Consider the following 21,917-nt stretch of genomic DNA (forward strand, 5'->3'; position numbering starts at 1 on the left):
ATAATAATAGTGTGTGACTGTGGGGGGACATTAGAGTGTCAGCTCCTCTGTACAGAGACTGATGGGACTGGCTCAGTGACCTCTGTACAACACCGCGGTATATGTCAGAACTATAGAAATATATAGAAATAATAATATGTGATTGTGGTTGGATATTGAAATGTAAGCTCCTCTGGTACAGACAGTGACATGAATGTCTCTTTGTACAAAACTGCAATTGTTAGAAAATGATTGGGGGAGGTTGGATCACAGACATAGCGTACATCTTTATAATATTCTTGACATTGAAGTTCTCCAGTGCGGTCACGTCAGGGTCTTCTCCGCTTTCATCCTGAAGGACAATTTGCTGTAATATCCGGTCCAGGAGCTGCCAGTGATGCAGATTGCTCCCATTACGCTTGTCTGTGTAGGATCAGAGACATTGACAGTTATAAATAGATACAACAACCCCAGGCCGGGCAATCTGCAATCATTCTGTGCATATAAAAGTAAAAGTCCCCTAAAGAAACTGCAAATAAGGTTGCTTACCTGCAATCCAAACATATCTGCAGCCAATCAGAATAAGCAATGGATCACTGTTAGATCTCCCTAATCCGGAGAGCCCCTAAATCTCCGACCCCCATGTACTCTGCACCAGATTCTTCTCGGGCAACTTTCCAGGAGCGATGGTCTGCATTGATTTTGCATGATAAAATATTCTGAATAAAATGTATCTGGACATAATATTTTCATCTTACCGCTTTCCTCCCTGCACACACAAGTGATGGAGTTTCCTCACAGTTCCAGGTGATCTGAGGATCTGACCGTTCCCCGGTCTATCTAAGAAGCCCATTTGGCCCTCATTTTCCAGGTTTGGTATTGTTTACGTTAGGTGGGCGTGGGGCCCCTTGAAATAACATGGAGATATTATGGGGTCCTAGTGCATCAGGGCTCAGACATATTATAATACCTGTAACCAGTTTGCAGTGATGGAACAAGCAGTATCCAGGTGGTGTCAGTGGATTGCAGCTGCGGTTACTGAATGTAACATGTTGCTTCCGGAAACCCTTAAACATCCAACCGCTTCCATTGACTTCTATCCCAGCTCATGCGGTTTGAAAGCAGTTTGCAGTTTGCAGTTGCTTCCTTTTATACATCATAAACAATGAATCACAACATACAACATACATAGGACTCGATCAAGTTGAATCCAATCATACCAAGAGAACATTCACAGAGATAAACTGAAATACCCAAACAGGCAAATGGACGATTTGCAGAACTGGATCAAGCTGTATCCAATCAAATTAGATAAATATTCTAAGGACTTATCAGATTTATACCCAAAGATTCTTAGGACCCAAATCTTAGTATACAACCTGTCTGTATCCAAACAAATTACTAGAACATTCAGTGGATTGTGAAAAACCGGTATCCAATCAAATGAGAGAGAATGAATCTATAAACAATCAAAATAGGGGAACATTCATATAACTGAACCATATTTTATCCAATCTGGTTAGAGGAACATTCACAGGACTGGACCAGCATGCACCCGATAGGATTAAACATTCACAGAAGGGAAAGAGTCTACACTTTATCAGAATCATAAAACATGTGCATAGGATTAGCTTTATAGGTGAATGCAGAGAACGTTTCCCATAACATTATTCTCACTTTTAATTGCCTTTAAAAACACACATAAATGCCAGTGCAACCACCTAACAAAGCTAATATGTTAACCCGACATAAAGGAACCTGCTGAGAACATTTACGGCCAATCCTTGTCAGCTTTAAATATCTGGGGGTAAAATAATATTATAAAGTGATAATAAATCACTAAACCAAAGTGCATTGGATGGTGCAGAGAATCATTTAACACCAAATACTAAAATAGTGGTAATGTTTCTCATTTGCTGGAGGTTCATCTTTTAACATTTACCTTTACTTTCTATTGTCTGGCCTGGGGATAGTTAATAAAAACGTGAAGTGGAACCGATCTGGAGGAGTAATAAGAAATGGCAGGTGCAACAATCCAAGGGAATCTAGTGCCCACAATCCCACATTTCGGGGTATCAGGGATAAGAGGGGATGATAAAGAGGGGGAGACCCAGCAATGAGTAACATCTTACAATGATGATCTTGTGCAATTGATTAGTGATGAGCCTAATGGACGGTTTTCACTTTCTACTGTTTGTCATTAAATGATTCTCTGCACGGTTAGGTAATATTTTCAGCTGGGTAAAGAAATTAAGAAGATGGATATGTGATGATATAAATTATATTCTGAAAGAGTAATGCATATGTGAACAATCCGGTGAAAAACAAATGTGAATCTCTGGTTGCATTGTTTTATTCCCCCTTGATATAATTAGGGACCCTTTTGTACATTAGCGGTGAATGTTGGTTTTTCTTCTGTGATCCGGCTCTGATTAGAAGTCTCTGCTCTGTAAGATGACCTCACTGGTCAATAAATAACTGGGGTTCAGTGGCTTTGAATATTTGGAGATTCTCCCCCCTGAGATACTGTATTGCCCCCTCACACCAACAAATAGCCAATCATAGGCATTCTTAGACTTTCTCCACCAATCAGTGGGAGTACTGATATACTTACACGGCATCTGCAGGCAATGCTGGAGGATGGACAGTAGGTACGGGTAGCCGTCTGTGTGCTTCAGCTTCTTCTTGATCATCTCAAACATCTGCGTGGCACTTTTGGTGTCTATGTGAACCTGAAAAAAAGAAACAGAGTCAGGCTGATTTCAAATCTGTGGTGGGAACACAGCAGTCTGCAGCAGGCTCAACCGCACTCCCAACTGTTCCCATTCAACTAAATAGGAGTGGTTAGGAAATACTTTGTGCAGGTGGTGGCAGTGGATGCAACATGTTGTCTCTGGCGAGCCTCAAGCATCCAGCTGCCTTTATTGACTTGAAGCCACTGTCGCCAACCAAAGTTCCTAGCTTAGTTGCTTCTTTTTATACCCCAACTTTCTGAAAACACTGAACTGCAGCAATCTGCAACCACTGAGTTAGGTGGAGGTTGAGCTGCAGCTGACCCAACAACTGTATGGTAAATCAGTGCAGTATTAAAGAGGGGAGTGGATAAAAGTGGCCGGTGTTCAACTGCAAGGATTTGTATATTGAATTCCAAAAAATAATGACTGCACATAGCAAAAATGAATCGAGAACGACAAAGGTTGGGGCAACGTTACATCTCACCCCAAAAATCTATCACTATTGTCATTGAAAAGTAAGATCATTATTTAACGATCTCAGAGCATTTTTTATTACCAATAAAATTCTCTTGAGAGGAGATCCAATACCCAAATCTAAAAGAATAAAAATAGGATACGATGATAGCTGCCATGTATATGTAACGCTCGGATGAAATACTCGCCGGAGTATACCATAATGAACAATAATTTTAGCCATGTGATTGTTATTTTAAGCTTCCATTGGCTCTGTTGCTGGAAATAACAATCGTTTTGGCAAATGGTCGTAGCTTTGAGAATGAAACCCATTCTATCCATTCAATTAGAAGAAGCTTATAACATATACCAGCAAACACGTGAAATGTTCCAATGCCAGAAACAGTAAATCCATGAGGTATACCGGTACCTGAAATTATGCTATACCAGGGAATATCCAGCATTTGCCATAATTACTATATTTAAATAAAAAAAAAACTTTTCTGAATGCCTGATGTTCCTTTCAATATTCAATAATCCAGCAGAATGATCACCATTGCCCAAAAAAAGAAAAAACTTTCATCGGGCTGCAGCCAAATCCCTCTGCCACTTCCAGAGACACAATTCAGTTCCAGCGTAAGTTAAACAATGTTCAGCAGGAAACAATGAACGATATCTATTGGTACATTCTGCGAAAATATTTTAGCCACAAAATTGCCTGTTTTGGGGTTGATTTATTCCCCATAACCTCAACTATGTGTTATTGTTAAAAGAAAGCAAACTTCAATTATATTTAATAAGTTGCAGTTAGAGTTTGATAATATTTCACCTCCTTTATATCATCGTTATGTTCCGGCAGTGTGAAGGATGAGTAAAGCCAGAACTTTGCAGAAAGTTTTAGCTTTTTGGGTGCCGTTATTCCACTGGGGGAATGTCCATTTTTAGGAAGTATGGGGACATCTGATCTTAGCCAGATATAAGAACAGAACACCAGAACAGATGTCCCCACTGGATGGTTCTTATTCTATAATGACCCATTTGGACTTTTGCTCGTAGAATATTTAATGTATGTTCATTGTTCATTGCGTCAACATAAATTGGTTGGTAATGCATCACAACATCAAAAGAAAAAAGGAAGTTTACTATTTTTGCCTGCACAACACTACAAGCTGTCACAAGCTATCTGGCCATTTCTACCCTCAGTAATATCCACAAAAACAAAATCAGGATAATACCTTTCATCTCGTTATCACTCTCCTGGAAAAATGATAGCAGCTCCAAAAGTCTATGAACAAAACCATATATGCAAAAAGTCTATGCTCCTTTCACAACCTATACGACCAAGTGATCAATTACTAAAATTAAAAGTCTCTAAGAATCTCCTGAGGAAGCCAATCGGCGAAACGCGTCAGATTGAGACGACCAAATACGAGATTTTATTAACTCTCACGGTTATATCTGTATACCAAAAATTGTTTATACCCTAGCCTTATTCGCATATGTTTTTTCAATACATTATTTATTTATTGCATGTTATGTCTTGGCATTTATGTATCATACCAATTTGAAGTAAATATGAACTAATGTGCATGCCATGTAATGCCCCACTTTCCTTTATCTTTTCTTGTATATAATATTTATGGTATTGTGTTATCAAGTACTGCAAGGAAAGTGCATTGGAGCTGTTTTGCCTTGGGCTGAGTACTCGAGTTCAAATTTTGTCACTGAAAATGATATTTTGCAATCATTTCCAGCAACATAGGAGTGCTGCACACACAATGTCACCATATTGGAGAATTGAGGGGAGGGGGAAGAATGAGCGAGCGGATCCATGAACAATGTTGGGTGACCACTGTATATCAAATGCCCGCCCCGAGATGAACCCAAATGTTCTCATGAGGTGTACATAGCCTTAGTGTGTTGGGGTTATCATTGAAATTTAAAGGCACCCTAATACTTATTTAATGTACAGCGCTGGGTAATATGTTGGTGCTATATAAATCCTGTTAATTAATATTAATGTTAACGTGTGCATTATCGCAGCACTTCACAACAGAAAATTGTGTGTCCGTCTTGGTAACTTGGTCACCCGTATAAATAGAAGGGTGAATTTAATTGATGGGATATTGTAGAGGTCGCCAGTGCATCCAATGCTCAAATATAAGCCATGTATTAGTCACACACCAGACAGAAGGAAGACCAAAGCAGCTCATTCCTCGAGCTACAATGACTAACCTGAGAAAGGAGCTAGTTGGAGCTCTGAAACATCACCCTGCTTATTATGTGACTAATACTGAAATGTGGTCATCCTTCAGCATGAGATATGCTGGAAAAAGAACTATGGCACCAATGGTTGGGAATTGTGGTAGAACCCACAAGCTCGGGACGCTGGTTGAAGGGCCCCATATGTCCTTCCTGTTTTATGGCAGCTGACTAGCGCTAAATGCTAAATTTTTATTATTACACAGTATTTATATAGCGCCGACATATTAGACAGTGCTGTACAAAGCGCATCGTCATGTGACTAGCTGTCCCTCAAAGGAGCTCACAATCTAATGTCCCTGCCAGAGTCAGATGTCATTATTACAGTCTAAGGTCAATGTTGGGGGGAACACAATTACCTAACTGCATGTTTTTGGGATGTTGGAGGAGTACCTGGAAGAAACTCACACAAAAATGGGGAGAGCCTGCAAACTCCATGCAGATAATGTCCTGGCCGAGATTCCAACCTGGGACCCAGCGCTGCAAAAGCCAGAGTGCTAACCACAGAGCCACCATACTGCTCATCTTTTCTTTCCAGCCCTGCTGAAGGGGGTCACCCCGGAATCTTTTCCTATATTATTTTTATATTGCCCTACTTCTTTTCATATAATATATACATATATTGTCCTACTTCTTCTCCTATATTATATATATTGTCCTACTTCTTTTCCAATATTATATATTTATAGTTTCCTTTTTCATTTCCTATACTATATATATATTGTCCCGTTTCTTTTCCTATATTATATATATATTGTCCTCCTTCTTTTCCTATATTATATTTATTTTGCCCTACTTCTTCTCCTATAATATATGTATTGTCCTCCTTCTTTTCCCTTATTATACATATATTTTCCTCCTTATTTTCCTATTTTATTAATATATATATATATATATATATATTGTCCTCCTTTTTTTCCAATATTATATTCATATTGCCCTACTTCTTTTCATATGTTATATATAGATATTGTCCTACTTTTTTCTGATATATATTATACATATATTGTCCTACTTCTTCTCCTATAATATTTATATTGTCCTCCTTCTTTTAATACATTATATTTATATATTTTCCTACTTCTTTTCCTATATTATATATATTGTCCCATTTCTTTTCCTATATTATATATATTGTCCTACTTCATGCTGTCCTTTCTTTTGCAGCATCATATATTGAGAGTTCATATTTCTGCAATGCACACATTACATGCATTAGTGTGTTGGAGTGCCATTTATTTTAAATTCCCCCTCCATACATAGGGCACTCGAACTCACATGTGCATGCATTGCTATGCTCCAGGATCACGGTAACATTCTATGACTTGTTGTGCCTTGCATTAGAAAAAATGTTACAAATCTATTTATTTGTGTAAATGAATGAGGTGCATCAGCACAATGCACAAAGATGGCAAAGAGCAAACAGGCCCTAAATTTGCATGGGCACAAAGGGGCGATTGACCTACCTGTCCAAGGTGGCATTTTCATGTCTTCTCAGCTTATCGATAACGGGCTGAATTCCCAACATGAGGAACTCGTATCGAAGATGTAACCGAAATTCTAAATTGTCCTTTAGAAACACATAAGAAAACATAAAAGAAAAATCAGTTGGCTAAAAATGTCAGTAAATTTAAATGCTAATACTGATGACAAATTGATGATGTCACAGCCGCTCTGACCGTCTGATGATGATGTCATCTGTAATTTCATTTATGAGTTGTTTGATGTATGACTTTGGAATATTGTTTCCAGGAACAGTTTTTTTAATGAAATATTAAACCTGGTAAATTGCTAATTAGATTTATATTTACAGGTTGTCTCCTCCATAAAGGGGTTTGGGGCAACTATGGATTGGTATAACCCCATCATTTAGCTGGTTGGATCATACTGGAGACACAGAAAGTGAGAGGACATCCGAATATGTAACTAATAATCATTTAGTAACATCACGGTCTCAGAGCTACCCCTGAAGAAGCCGCAAAGGGTGAAACGCATCGGTAAAATCAGTCGCAAAAAACTATCCTAACTTCGGGGAAAATGGGACAATTTGTATCGCTTTGGTAATTGACAGCCAATTAACTGTATAGAAACTAACAAACCTTCCCCAACCTGAGGAAGTAATGGGGAGGACTCTCTTTTTACTATATATCTGAGACATATACTATTGTCTGTTTTGTTAAACTTATTTTTGTTAATACACGAATGAAAAAAAACCCTATTCTTTCTCTGTTTTTCTTACCTGACCCTCTAAATTCTGAAGTGATGAGAATATCAGGTCCACTTTTGGGACGATTTCCCCACATTGCTCCGGTGTCTGTACTCCCCATATGGGGGGAAGCAATCTTACAAAATAAAAGAATTCCAACTCAAAGTGATGCCAACGGATACACACACCAAGCTGTCCATTTACGTATCCCATTGTGGATGTGCACATTGATTGAGGAACATGTTACATAGTAAGGAAATAACTATGTATAGTTATTTATAGAAATGTAGATTACTAGGGAAATAAATATATCCCGGATATAAAACCCTATAGACATAGTTGATCCAGAGGAAGGCAACCCTGGTACAATTTGCTCCAATAGGGTCGTCACGCCAGAGTAGGTCTGACCTTGATGTTGGCTTTGGGTTTATCTTCATATCAAACAAAAGAAAAAATGATTTTAATTACATCCGAATCGTAAGCTGCTTTTCGTTTATTTTACTAAATCTTTGTGTCCGCTGATTCTCCTCCATCCCGCTATCTCCAGCTAAACACTGACAGCTCTGTGCTGCATCTTTCAAACTCCTGCAGATTGGAGGAGATGGAATGTGCAGCGTCTGTCATATATCACACGTGTGATCCGTGTTTAGGAAATGGGATCACGTCATAAAGCATTACAATATTTAATGCTACCATGCACATCTCAGTCATATGGCCTTTTAAAGGAACAGCTCTGAAACCGTTCAATCACAGCTGACTCCTCGCATGGGGTAATGTTATGAAGTATGTGCAGGTCCGGACGGTGATATAAAACAGACCAACAGGATGCAAACGCTGATAGAAGAACAGGGTCCTTTAAGACAACCGTACTTGGTCATTGGTGAGTTTTGCTCAAAAATGAAAAGCACTGGGCGGCTCCGATACTCCAGGGTGGGGCAGGTGAAATGAGACAATAAAAAGATAGGGGGCGCCATGGAGATGGGAGGAGGAGGAACGGAACAGGGGTAAGATGTGCGTCAAACAGAAGAAGGAAGCACAGTCAAGGCTCCTGGAAACCCCAACATATACTTTATTATTTACAGAACAGAAAGTGATATAAGGATTGCTAGGAAGGAAGGAGTAGAAGAAGTTACACCGCGGCCCTCAGTCCTCAGGGGCCCCTTAGACATTTGAGCCCTCAGTACCTAGCCTCTATATTCACCGGGAAGTCAGTTGCAAAGTTGCAGTGAACTCACCTCTCCTGCTCCGGCATTAAGAACGGCGTTGATGAAAGACATAATGGCGGTCTTTAGATTCACCTCGTCTCTGTATCTTCCCATACTTCTGTCTAGTTCATTCAGAAGAGACTGTGGGAGAAAAAAATGTATTCTATTAATAATTTCCACAATAGATAGATATATAGATCATATGACCAAAAGTCTGTGGACACCTGACCATTACATAGGTGAGCTAGTTGGGCGTCCCATCGGAGAACCAAAACCATTCATTTGGAGTTGACCCCCCATCCTGTTTATGGCTAATATTATGGAAGGGGTCCCTCCTTGTGGCTATACCAACATCCACTCTGGGAAGGCTTTCCATAAGATTTTGGAATGTGTGTGGGATATTGAGCCCAGTCCAGTACTGATTTAGGTCTTCTTATCCAGTCGGTGTTGATTGTGGAGGAGAAGACCTGGCTCACCATTCCAATTCATCCCAATGGTGCTCAGTAGGATGAGGTCAGGGCTCTGTGCAGGACATTTGAGTTCCTCCAAACTGGTGACCCCATGTCTTCATGGAGCTGGCGTTGTACCCCGGGGTACAGTCATGGGGGAACAGAAAAGGGTCTTCACCAAACTGTGACCACTATGAGGCTGGAGGAGCCCAATTGTCTGCAATGTCTTTGTATGATGGTGGAATTCCCGGACCCTCCACTGGGACACCTGGACCTGCAATTACTTGGAGTGGATTTTGTATACTTCCGGCCATATAAAGTCATTAGATTATTCAATGTGTTAACAAAACTTTCTCACTTTTCACCTTATATGGTATTTTACTTTAGTCCTCTTTTTGTATGGCTTTGTTTATGTAACAACTCTACCCAAAAAAACTGTGGGATTCCTATAACCTCACCAACCAAAAACTTTATTCCAGGACAGAACAAGCACTTGGAGGGTTTTACAAACCTGTGAGCAATCATGCATATGGTTCATTGTACGGCATGCGTCCTTTACATATTAACAGGAGGAGAGAAACCCAACCATAGCCCTATATTGTGCTAATACTTCATTATTGTGTAATTATTATTATTAAACAGGATTTATATAGCGCAGCGCTGTACATTCTGGCTGCAGCATTTACAATAGATTGCAGAGCAGGGAGTCGGGTTTGTGGAATGCCATTATTGTGTTCTAATATTCTCCAATCCTTAGCAGTGCAGGAAGGTGAGATCTGTGTGGGCTGTATAGCAGGGTTGGCTGGAATACAAGACTGGCTGAACAGCCATACATTATATAGCGCACACATACACATTATTTATATTGCTTGGCACAGCATCACGATTTGGGATATCAATGCAGAAACAACATTTTGCTACTTTTGTATTATTTTTGCCCAATGCCCAGAGATTTGTTTTCATTCCACATAAAATAATTCCTCATTAAATAATATAAAGGAGCATTGAACCCGAGGATGTCTGCAGGACGGAGCGTGACGTGATGCAGGAACTGCGTCCACTTAATGATGATGATTGTTAATAAGGATGAAAGGCTCAGATGGTCATTATACAATTATAGCGCTATCTTTAGAATGGGCCGGTAAGCTGAAGCACGCCACGCTGCTCATCAGACCGGCACCACCATTATTTACCGGATTTATTATTTTCCGGGTACTTGAAATCCATATTTTTATCATTTTCATAATATTTTGATGCATCGCAGTGCCTGAGACCTACAAACACAGAAAAGTGCTCTGGGGTGCTATAAGTCCTGATGAGGAAGAGAATCGCATTCCTGATCCCCCTGGGGTGTAACCCTCCAGCTGGGGCGATTCAGTCAACTTGACCCACCTGGCCGAAGCCAGGCAGATCCCTTTTTCTCTTGGGCCCACCAATCACGGGTTGGGACCTCCCCCGAAGAGAGGAGAGCAACCGACCATAGGGCCATGAAGCTCAGGGGTGGCCCTAAAGGTACCGGCACCCTCAATGAACTGCAAATCACCCTTCATCAATATGCCATCTGTTCTCATTATTTACCTTACTTATACCAAGTGCTGATTACCAGGTCTCTGTGCTTCTCTTTGCAATGGAGGCAGATTATGGCTTGTGGGAGGGGCCAGTGGGGTGCTTTACATGGCATCCCGAAAACATCAGCAAGTAGGAGGATAAACGGGTGTAGAAAACTTGTAGCTCACGTGTGGCTATTGGTAGGAGTTATGGAAATATCAAAATGGCCTGGGTAGGTGTAATTCTGGAGGGATGGGTGGTAAAATCCACATGTGCTGAGCCTCCATGATTGCAAAAATGGAAAACCAATAAATGAATGGGATGGGATAGGGACAGTCAAGATAAATAATGCCTCCAGACACAATGGCAGGGGAGAATGGAACCTTAGGGGCGGGGCAAGACCTGTAAAAATTACCAAACTACAGCAGAGAATAATCAGGTCTCCTCCTCCGCCCTTTCGCAGAGCTGTGCAAATTCCAGAGCTGAATGGAATAGAAAAACAATTCCTGCGGCCGAAGTAATTCTGGGTATTTTCCTGGAGTTCAGATTTTTATTTTACAATCACATGCAGCAATGGCTGTTAGCGAGCGTCCGTACATTCCAGAAATGTTGGAATTCCAAGCTCGCGCTCTGATAATTGAACACACATGTTACTATCAGCTGTGATCCATGTAGACATGTGTGTGGACTCATTATAGAGATGTATGTGCGTTTCATGGGAAATTAATCACATGACCCCCCTTCCCGCCGTACGATCCATCTGCTTTGGGGACACGGTGATGAACACATGGATTCTCTCTGGAATCTCCAGAGGTGAAGTGTGAGCGGAGGTGATGGAGCGATTACACGCTTCATCACGGCCAGAGAGGAACCCGAAGAAGCTCCCACTCTTACGTGAATGTCGGCACGAGTTGGGGGCACCCATATGTTTGTAATGAGCGAGTAATGCATGCCGTACAGTGCCGGCACCATGTTATTACAGTACATGTGTTGCAGTAATGCAGGGGAGTTTGTTTTGGCCCTGGGATTGGTTGAGGCACCACCATAAATTAATGGCAACCTACAGCAACTTGCGTTACATAGAAGCGTTCCTTGCAATGTCCCTCCAAGACTGGAGAAGATAGACTATCATGGGAGAACCTGGGTGATCCAGCAAACTTGGAAATAGTCATTCACTATCTCTTAGCAAATGGTTTCAGTCCTGGATCCCAGGTTTGCTGGATTACCCAGGTTCTCCCATGATAAGTCAGATCCATTGCACCACAGGCAAGGTGTCACCAGGTCCCTACTTCCTACTTTCACCAGCAGAGGCGCTACGCTCATTAGGAAGGTGACGGACATACCCGGATGACCCCAATCACAGACATCACATTACCGCCTCTGATAACGCCTTCATCTGTTCCCTCTACAAAGCCAGAGCCAGCTTTATTCAGGCATCATCCGTCTACTTCCCGTGATACCGACACAACCATGAAAATCCTGATACCTGTGCAGTCCTTGGCTGTGGTCCCAAATATTCTGCCCCTGTTTCAGCCTCTCACCATGAGTCCAAACCTGGAGAAGATAGACTACAATGGGAGAACCTAGGTAATCCAGCAAACCTGGAATGGATTTCCTAAAAATCATTTGCTGTTATTTGGCAAATGGACCAGACCACTCCAGGTTTTGCTGGATTACCCAGGTTCTTCTGCAGTCTTGAAGAGTTTTAATAAACCAGGCTCATTGTGTCTTGTTGCAGTCTGATCACTGGAGGAAGAGGAGACTGAGGGAATGCTTCCTCATGCATGCAGCAGACTGATGACATAATAAAAGGGTGACATTTATTAAAAATTGGTGACCCTTTTCTAAAAACTGTATATAGTGACCCCCTCTGTATAGCTGTCAGTGACCGTAAGGGTGCATTGTCAGTTCCGTTCATACAATGTATAAAGTTCATTCAATCATCTGGGACTTGTAGTTCATCTTGTGACTTTCCATGGTCAAAGCCATCACCCCCCCCCCCCCCTTCCGTCCCCAGATTCCTGACAATGGAATGTAAGCTCTTGTGTCGAGCAGAATCCCTTTGTGATAAATCTCTGTGTAATGTATGGCGTGTTTACTGACATTCCGCATACTTTGCTGCCACATCGTTTACTCCACATCTACATCGGGGTCAATATTAATGTTTAAAAAAAAAAAGATTTGATTTAGAATCCTTGGCAGGACTCGGAATATGTAAATTCCTGAATAACGTGAGGCAATGTCAGAGGAATGCCGAGCAGAACCCAAACTCTCTGACAATTCAATTAGGAACAGACCTCGGCTTCTGTGACACCAAACTTATATATTGGGGGGGGGGTGACTTTCCATTGTGTTGTATGAAGATAATAATCCCGGGGTTGTCACTGCTGACTTCTAATGCCTGGCATGCTCATCCTTCGGTTTCAATACAATTTCAGTCACTGCAATCAGCGTCGGCATTTTATTCTCCAAATATAAAGAAGAGACCCCTGAAGGCAAATATGGAACAGCAAAAACTAAGCTCTCATCCTGAAAATACAAGATGCTTGGCTGACATTATGATTCCAAGGACCTGGACTGTGCAGTGCCATTGGCACTGATTGTGCTCTCACTTGCAGCATGCTTATTCCAGATGATTGACAGAAAGTCCAGAAAGCATGAGGGTCATATTGACAAGTAAAAGCTCACGATATAAGATGTAGGGATGAGTGAATGGAAATCAGCAATCTGCTAAATTGAAAATAATAAAAATCACAAAGATGTAGGGTAGCATTTTGGTTGGCATAAGGGTTTTGTATTAGGGTTGGGTTAAAGTTTGGGTTACCATTGAGGATAGGCTTAGTGATAGGGCCGGGATTAGTATTACGGATGGCATTAGGGATCGGATTGGGGTCGGCATTACACTTCGGGTTAAAGTTAGAATTAGTGATAAAGTTTGCATTAGGCTAAGAGTTGCGGTTAGCATTAGGGCTAGGACTGGGCTTCAAGTTGGAGTTACCATTAGTTAGCGGTAGGGGTATCATTATGCATAGAACTAGGGTCAGTATTAGGGTTAGTGTTAGGGCTGGGGTTAAAGTTAGGCTTGCAGTAGGGTTATCATTACGATTAAGGAATATTAGGGATGGAGTTAAGGTTAAGGTTAGTAGTATAGGTACTAGTATACTTAGGGTTAGCATTAGGGTATTAGGGCTGGGGTTAAAGCTTGCATTAGCATTAGGGTGGTAGAGGGGTAAGATCAGCATTAGGCTTAGGGCTAAGCATAAAATTAGGGAAAGTGTACTGGGGTTAAAGTTAAGCTTAGCAGTAGGGTTATCATTGCGAGGTAAGGTTAGGGATGGCATTGGGGTTAGGGATGGCATTAGGGTTAGGGCTGGGGTTCAAGTTGGAGTTACCATTAATGTTAGCGGTAGGGGTATCATTATGCATAGAACTAGGGTCAGTATTAGGGTAAGTGTTAGGGTTGGGGTTAAAGTTAAGCTTAGCAGTAGGGTTATCATTGCGAGGCTACGGTTAGGGATGGCATTAGGGTTAGGGTTAGCATTAGGGTTAGTGTTCCATGTTTCCAACTTTTTACTAAAATGACAGTTCCATGTACAGGGAGTTTCTGTAATCTTCAGGAACCCAATATATCCTTTCACATCACCATCCCCCATTATTTCACCCTCGGATGTATATAAAAGAAAACACAATATGAGCATGTTAAAAAAGCCTAAAGCCACAAAAACAGAATGAGGAATATTAAAAAGGACGAAAGCAAAGGATTTACAGTCAAATCCAATGAATTGATGAATGAATGAGAACACTGCACTCTGTTTTACATACTACTGACCCCTGCACTCTGCATTCCATACTACAGTCCCCACCAAGGCCATGCTGTAGGTGAAGTCAGTTCCATGACCACCCATTCTGTAAGCAGACATACGCCCACCATCAGGTGCCACACCAAATAAAACTACAATAAAGGTATAAAACGGGAGCTGTGAAAGCAGAGCTACATTAATCTGCATCTTTTATATCCGCCCAGAGTTCAGCAATAAATGTGAATTAATGGCGTCTTTGAAGCATTACCTGGAATCTCGTCCGCTCGGCAGCATAGACCTGGTAATGGAACATGGCTTGTAGGACTTTCTTGTGTCCATCCGGGACCAGGCACACGGCCCCCAGGATCTCCAGCACGGCGATCTTGGTTTTGATGTTCTCGGACCGCAGACTCTGGGAGATGATGTTGATGCTATCTGGATGGGCCAGGACGTGGGATCGGCCCTGCGAATTGTTCATCAGCGCCTTGATGCATCCTATAACGGATGTGTGTATTCGGCTCTCCGACGTCTCATAGTCCATACTCTTCAGGAAGTTCAGCAGACACGTTAAACCGTCCAATTCGATGAAGCGGGTCACAAACCTGAGAAGGCAGAAAAAAACCCAAGATTAGGAAATGAGATTTGGGGTGCAGCAATTATCCGGGACCAATTAATGAGAACACAATCATGGAATAAAGAGAACCTGTCAGGTAACAAAACATATCAATATATCCTGCAATAGAGGAGGGATTATATTATCAGAATTCACATTGACTTTCCATGCGTGTTCCGGGTCAGTGACTACTAACTGCTGATGTCACCATCAGCCAAAAAATTGTCCATGAAGTTCAACCATTAACAAGATTGTAAGCTCTTCAGGGCAGGGTCCTCTCCTCCTCCTATATCAATGTTTGTATCTGTCTGTAATTTGCAACCTATATTTATTACATAGTGCTGCATAACATGTTGGCACTTTATAAATCCTGTTTAATAATAATAATAAAAAAACACACAGAACCCTAAACCCCCATCTGATGCAGAGGAACTGGAGCAAATATAGGGGGTGCAAAGTGTGCATGAAAGCGCCATACCCTCCTCAGTCACAAGGGGCTCGCTTGGGGACCCCAGGTCAGTTCTGCACAGGGCCCACCACTGCAGAGGAGCAATTAACCCTCTACAAGGAAAAACTTCAGTTCTTAGCCAAATGAATATTCTCCGGGGTCAACAATCTGTACGTTGTAATTTAGAAATATCAATATACATAATTTTGTCCTTTTCTTCATTATCTCAGGTCAATGGCATGGAATTCATTTAATTGGAGGGATCAGAAGAAAAATCAGGAGCATTTTCCAAAAGAAAGTTTAGGGATGCACAGCCTCCATTGTAATATAATAACTTTAACATGCAGAAAAAGTCCACCAGTTTTCAACACTATCAGCTGCTTTGGGTCCCCCTGTCTTGTTCTGGTTCTATACTCTGACCCATAATATAATACAAGACCCAGTAGTGATGTAGGAGTCAGGGGACGGAACCAGTACATGTTGGGGGTCACCAAAATCTGACATTCCAGGAAGTAGCCTGCGGGAGGTTGTACTGCAGGAACATGGAGGAGTCGCAAAGGTGAGAATAGAACCTCTTCTATAACATTCGATTGTTATGTAGCCAGACAAGGTCACTTCAAAGCAAAAATCCCTATTTGTTATAAGCCAAAATAATATTTTGCATAAAAATTGATACATTGATAGTTCATGTAAGTTTTCTGTATTTTGAAGATAACATAAAAAAACATGGAAGCTGCAATTTCTAACCTCGTTTTTGTAAAATGTTTGTTCCCCGTTTCTATTCCTGGATCAAGATTGGAAAGGTAACATGACAATAGGGATCTTTGTGCATGTGGGGCATTGGCTGGGGCAGTATTGGGGCCACTGGATCAATATAAGGTTCAGGAGGACAATGGGTGCGGCAATGGGGTTTCATTTCAAGCCACATAGCTGGGCAGATTGATGAGGATGTGGACAGGAGGCGTGCTCCGGCAAGGCCTGCTCCAAATTACAGAACAGATGGAATGTACAGAGCGCAGACCTCTCTATAACAACCTGACATAAAGTTTATATTACGGGGACTTTACTCATTCACTTCTACCAGTCCGTTTATCTTACAGGAAACCTGACCGCATCTAGGAATGGCCAACATTGTTCACTTTAACATAAATTAGGAGAAGAAAATGTAAGCGTGACCGGCAGCATGGAAGAGATTCTGATGTTATATTATAGAAAAATGTTACCCCGGCTCTTGTCAGCAGTTTCTGGATTTTTATTGTTTGTCTAGACACAAAATATGAGACCTCCAGTCACTTGTTAGGAAAGGTGTCACGGGTTGGGATGAATCTACGAAGAGCCATCAATCACTCAGATCAAAGCTTTCATCAAAGTATCATAAATGATCAATGAGCGAGATCTCCTTCTGTCTTATTATCATTTATAAGATTTCCACCTTCACTGACTTTTTGTATATGAATGAAAAGATTTCCGATATATAATATAATCTTTAAAGCTTGGAGAAGACCTAACTGCCATGTGTATGGGAGCTTGTAGGACATTCCAAACCATGGCCATCAATATGGAGGTGGACAACCTATGTGAGCTTGTTGGGTGTCCCATTGGAGAACCAGGACCATTAATATGGAGGTGGTCTTTTTCTTTTTTGGCTCCACTCCATTAGGAAGGTTTGCCATAAGACTTTGGAGGGAGTTTGTGGGTATTTGCCCCTATTGGTGAGATCAGACGCTGATGTTGGATGGAAAGACCTGCCTCACCATTCGAATTGATCCCAATGGTGTTCAATAGGGATGAGGTCAGGGCTCTGTGCAGGACACTCGAGTTCCTCCAACTGGTGACCCCATGTGTTTATTGAACTAGAATTGTACACAGGGGTCAGTCATGGAGGAACAGAAAGGTGGTGACCATGAGGTTGTTCACTGGGAACACTTGAACCTTAATATTGGGTGGGGTTCCCATACTTTTGATCACACAGGTAGGTGTGATGGTCTGGTTGACGTATTTCAGCCATTGGCACTAATGAAAGAAAATCTTCAAATTACTCAATTTAGCTTCAAATGACTTTGATCTGGACTCACATGATGAGTTCCTGGGGTGGGGTTAGATTATCTTGCATAGTGGACTTTAAATCAATGTATGGTGCTTGTGTAGATGTTAGTTCTTTAATATTGAAAACAAATAAAATGCGGAAATCTATTTCATTGGTAAACATAAATTTCTAATATACATCCCGTGAAGCCAACAAATGGTGCATGCATGGTAGTATTAGTAATTATTCAGTACTATGCAGTGAATAGCCAGAGGAGTGAAAATCGATCTCTCCTGCATATACAGATCTGTTCACATTACACACACAGCTGAATGGTCAGAGGAAGAATGCAGCACTCTCCTGCTTGTTAGATCATAGCGAGCCTATGATACAGTATTTTCAATTAGAAGCAAACAGTAAGTAACCAGCGCTATGATATCTTCTTAGAGAACATTCAGTTTGATAGGATAAAAGAATATCAACTGTTCACATAGCAAAGTGAATAATGCCCTTGCATGGGGTATTTCACCCAGCTTGGTAAATGATACGAAGCTTTGCTGACTTCAACCATCCAATGATGTGCAGCATTAAATGCGTAAAAACATAATAAGACAATAGTATATGTCTCAAATAGGATACAATAAATCAAAAAAGGATCACCCCTCCATTAGTAGCTTGTTCATTTCTACACAGTTAATTAGTTGTCAGATAACAAAACAATAGAATTTGTCTCCTTTTCCCTGATTTTGGAGTAAAAAGAGAAGTTTTCCCGACGCGTTTCGCCTTTCGGCTTGGTAAGTGAACGGCCCTATTTCCTGTAGCCCCATGGCATGCTAACTGTTGTTTTTTTTTCAGGTGGACACTTTAGGGGTCCATGGTTTGTTTCACCTAACAATAGGTGTGTGGATCTGCCTGATGTGCACAGAATTTAGGAGCCCGGGCAATGCTGATTCATAACCTATGATGGACAGATCGCTGCTTATGTTAAAGGATTCATTTTTTATTCTGCCAGGTCGCCTGAATCAAATCTCTCATCACAGTTTGTATGTGATTCCAGCCAAATATCATCGCTTGACTGAACCAAAATTTGGGCACGAGAATCCCCTGGCACCCATCCAGCCATACAGGAGACAACAATGTATCCATTCCTTACAGCGGGCACTGCCCTTCCCCGGGGACCAAACCATACAACACAACACACACTTACAGGTTGACTTTGGGCTTCTTCCATGAAAAACTCAGCAGTTATATTTCTGAAAATAGCCGCAATCACCTAAAAGGTGTGGATGAGACCTGAAAATATATACTGCGACCTGCGAAACAGGAAGCACCGTCAGGGTTTTTATTATTGAGTTGGAACGAGAGAGGGGCACGGAAAACATGCAGGGACCTGGTTAATGAGCAAAGGAAATGTTTAATTATGTCCTTGAAAAACCTCGGAACTGCAACATTAATTTTTACAAATGTTCCTTATGCTTTAGCCAAACCAGAACGGGACTGTAAGGAAGTGTGCTGAGCGAAAGAGAAGCATTCACTTACAGATTCATCTTGGATCCTTGCAATAATTGCAGTGGAGCTTACATTTTTGATATTTTACCATGGACACGGGAAAAGCTCCAAATTTTTATCATTAACCAGTCATTCTTAAACTCCAGTGGGCCGGATTTATTAAAGCGCCCCAAGACTGGAGAGGATACAATTTCATCAGTGAAGGTGGGTGATCCAGCAAACCTGGTATGGATCTGGACCAGGACTGAAAATATTTGCTAACAAGTAGCTTTCAAGGAATCAATTCTAGGTTTGCTGGATCACCCAGGTTCACTGATAAAAGTGTATCCTGTCCAGAAATGGAGAGCTTTATTGACTTTGCCTAAAAAAAATTATCAATTTGGGGGGCATCTATAAAATTCAGGTGCCATATCCACATCAAAGTTTCTACAGTGTTTATTATCCAGATTTATTGGACTTTTAAGGCACCAAAAGTTATTATTCTTTACACAACATCAATTAATAAACACAATTTACAATTTATTGAAAGGTATACATGAGATATGAGTTGACAATGTTTCCATGGATTATATATACAATAAAGATGTTAACAAAAAATGTCCAATTTTTCATTTCACGACACGTTTCGCAAGCATTGCTTCCTCAGGAGGCATGGGACATCACACAAACAATATCGATCAATCTCATTAAGCTAAATTGGCATCAGGACAAAATGTCCATGTGTAAAAAAGGCGATTTAGATCTTATGAAAGATCTTGCACATAATTAATTGAACTCAGCACAATGCTTTATCATTACTTACGTTGAAGTGATTTAGAAAGAGAAATATGTGCTATTCCTCTTCAAACTTTTTATATCTTGTATTTTATGGGCCTGATGTAATAAAGCTCTCCAAGGCTGGAGAGAGAATACACTTTCATCAGTGAACCTGGGTGATCCAGCAAACTTGGATTGGATTTCCTAAAAGTCAATTGCTATTGCTACCAGATCCATAGATCCATTCCAGGTTTTCTGGATCACCCAGCTTCACTGATTAAAGTGTATCCTCCCCAGCCTTGGAGAGCTTTAATAAATCAGGGCCAATGTCTCAAAAATATCTTCATAACCTTTTATTTCAGAAAGACCATTACAGGCTCTCCGCAGACCGAACACACATGCAGCAGATTCCCTGAGGATTGGTCATCTTTCTGAATATTTATGTGTAAGATCCATAACACCTTTTTTACACATATGGACTTTTTGTACTGATAAGGATTTAGCTTAATGAGACCAATCAATATTGTTTATGTAATGTCCCATGCTTCCTGACGAAGCAGTGCTTGCGAAACGCGTCGAGTTATAAAAAAGTGGACATTTTTTGTTAACATCTATATTGTATATATAATCCAAGAAAAAATTGTCAACTGATATTTCATGTATACCTTTCAATAAATAGTAAATTGTGTATTTATAATTAATGTTGTGTAAAGAATAATGATTTTGGTGCCTTAAAAGTCCAATAAATCTGGGGAAAAAACATTGTAGATTTAGATGATGTCATCAGTCTGCTGCATGAAGGAGAAAGTGTTTCCTCAATCTCCTCTCTCAGTGATCAAATTGCAACATTGTAACTTTGTAGCAGAGTTACATGATGAGCGGCTGCAGCAGAGCAAACCAGCCAAGAATTGCACAGACACCGCAATACTCGTTATCTCTGAGCTGACGCATCAAGATGTAGATGGTGACCCTGGATGAGGGCTGAAACAAATATGGTGCCGTCTCTGCAGAGAAAAACAGGTCATTGTATTTGGTAAATGTATTTATTACCTGGATAGTGGAAAACATTTGACCCTGTGTGCTTTAAGCATTGGGGTGATAATATTGATCATCACCCCCCAATATATTATTTTATTAGAGTTCACAAATCTCCATATTTTGGGGTTTCCTCTCACAATCCAAAAACAAGCTGTTATGGCAAGCTTGTGCCGGAGTGGGCTCATATGTACAGCTCAGTTTGGGCAGAGCTTAGGTCTAATTTTCTTACAGCAATGCAGAAAAAGTGAGATCAGTGTACATATGAATAAAATAAATATCAGGAAGTGCGCTCAGCGTTTCTGCTTTAGGGCCGATGAGATGGGACCGATCAGCTCCCTGATGATAATGATTGTTTGGGTCTGAGAGAAGGAAACAGCAAAGCTCAATCAGCACTAATGAGGAGGAAACGGATCTGCAAGATACCCATCAGATAAATCTACAATCTGTGATCTAATCAGAGGTCTGGAGAGTCAAGGGTTGGTCTCCAATTTGACTTCAGAGCAGTCTGAATTTTTAGAAGGATGGATACATAATATAGCAGAAATGGAGATTTATAATCTAGGAGGTGTCATGTCCCTAACACAACCTTTCATATGTCATAGCCATGGCCTATTCTGGAAGCCTTTAACACTATCTGTGCTGTTCCAGCTCCTTTGCCTCTTCTATGACCTCCCCGCATGACCTTTTATGTAGCTGCTAAAGGAGGAGGGATACAATAGAAAGTCAATTAAGTAAAAACTATAAATCTTTAATACAAAGAGTTCTCACAGTTCAGGTCTGTAAACAATTCCTCCTATCCCTGTGCTGGGTTCCTGGGTCTGTACCCCTGCTGTGCTCATTATGAGGGTCACCCCCCATCCCTGTGCTGGGTTCCTGGGTCTGTACCCCTG

At 41.0% G+C, this 21,917-nt stretch overlaps 1 protein-coding gene across 1 annotated transcript in view; it reads right to left on the minus strand.

The window, feature by feature from the left end:
* Positions 1 to 21,917, minus strand: part of DAAM2 (dishevelled associated activator of morphogenesis 2) — a 135,631-nt gene that overhangs the window by 47,868 nt on the left and 65,846 nt on the right. Inside the window, exons 6-12 of the mRNA XM_072410001.1 lie at positions 14,906 to 15,239; positions 8,871 to 8,981; positions 6,896 to 6,999; positions 6,769 to 6,789; positions 6,238 to 6,265; positions 2,594 to 2,729; positions 264 to 402 (exon numbers count right to left, since the gene is read on the minus strand). Coding sequence (XP_072266102.1) covers positions 264 to 402; positions 2,594 to 2,729; positions 6,238 to 6,265; positions 6,769 to 6,789; positions 6,896 to 6,999; positions 8,871 to 8,981; positions 14,906 to 15,239 — 873 coding nt within the window. The remainder of the gene's footprint in view (positions 1 to 263; positions 403 to 2,593; positions 2,730 to 6,237; positions 6,266 to 6,768; positions 6,790 to 6,895; positions 7,000 to 8,870; positions 8,982 to 14,905; positions 15,240 to 21,917) is intronic.

The sequence above is a fragment of the Pyxicephalus adspersus genome, chromosome 4 (genome assembly GCF_032062135.1).
Source record: "Pyxicephalus adspersus chromosome 4, UCB_Pads_2.0, whole genome shotgun sequence".
NCBI lineage: Eukaryota > Metazoa > Chordata > Amphibia > Anura > Pyxicephalidae > Pyxicephalus > Pyxicephalus adspersus.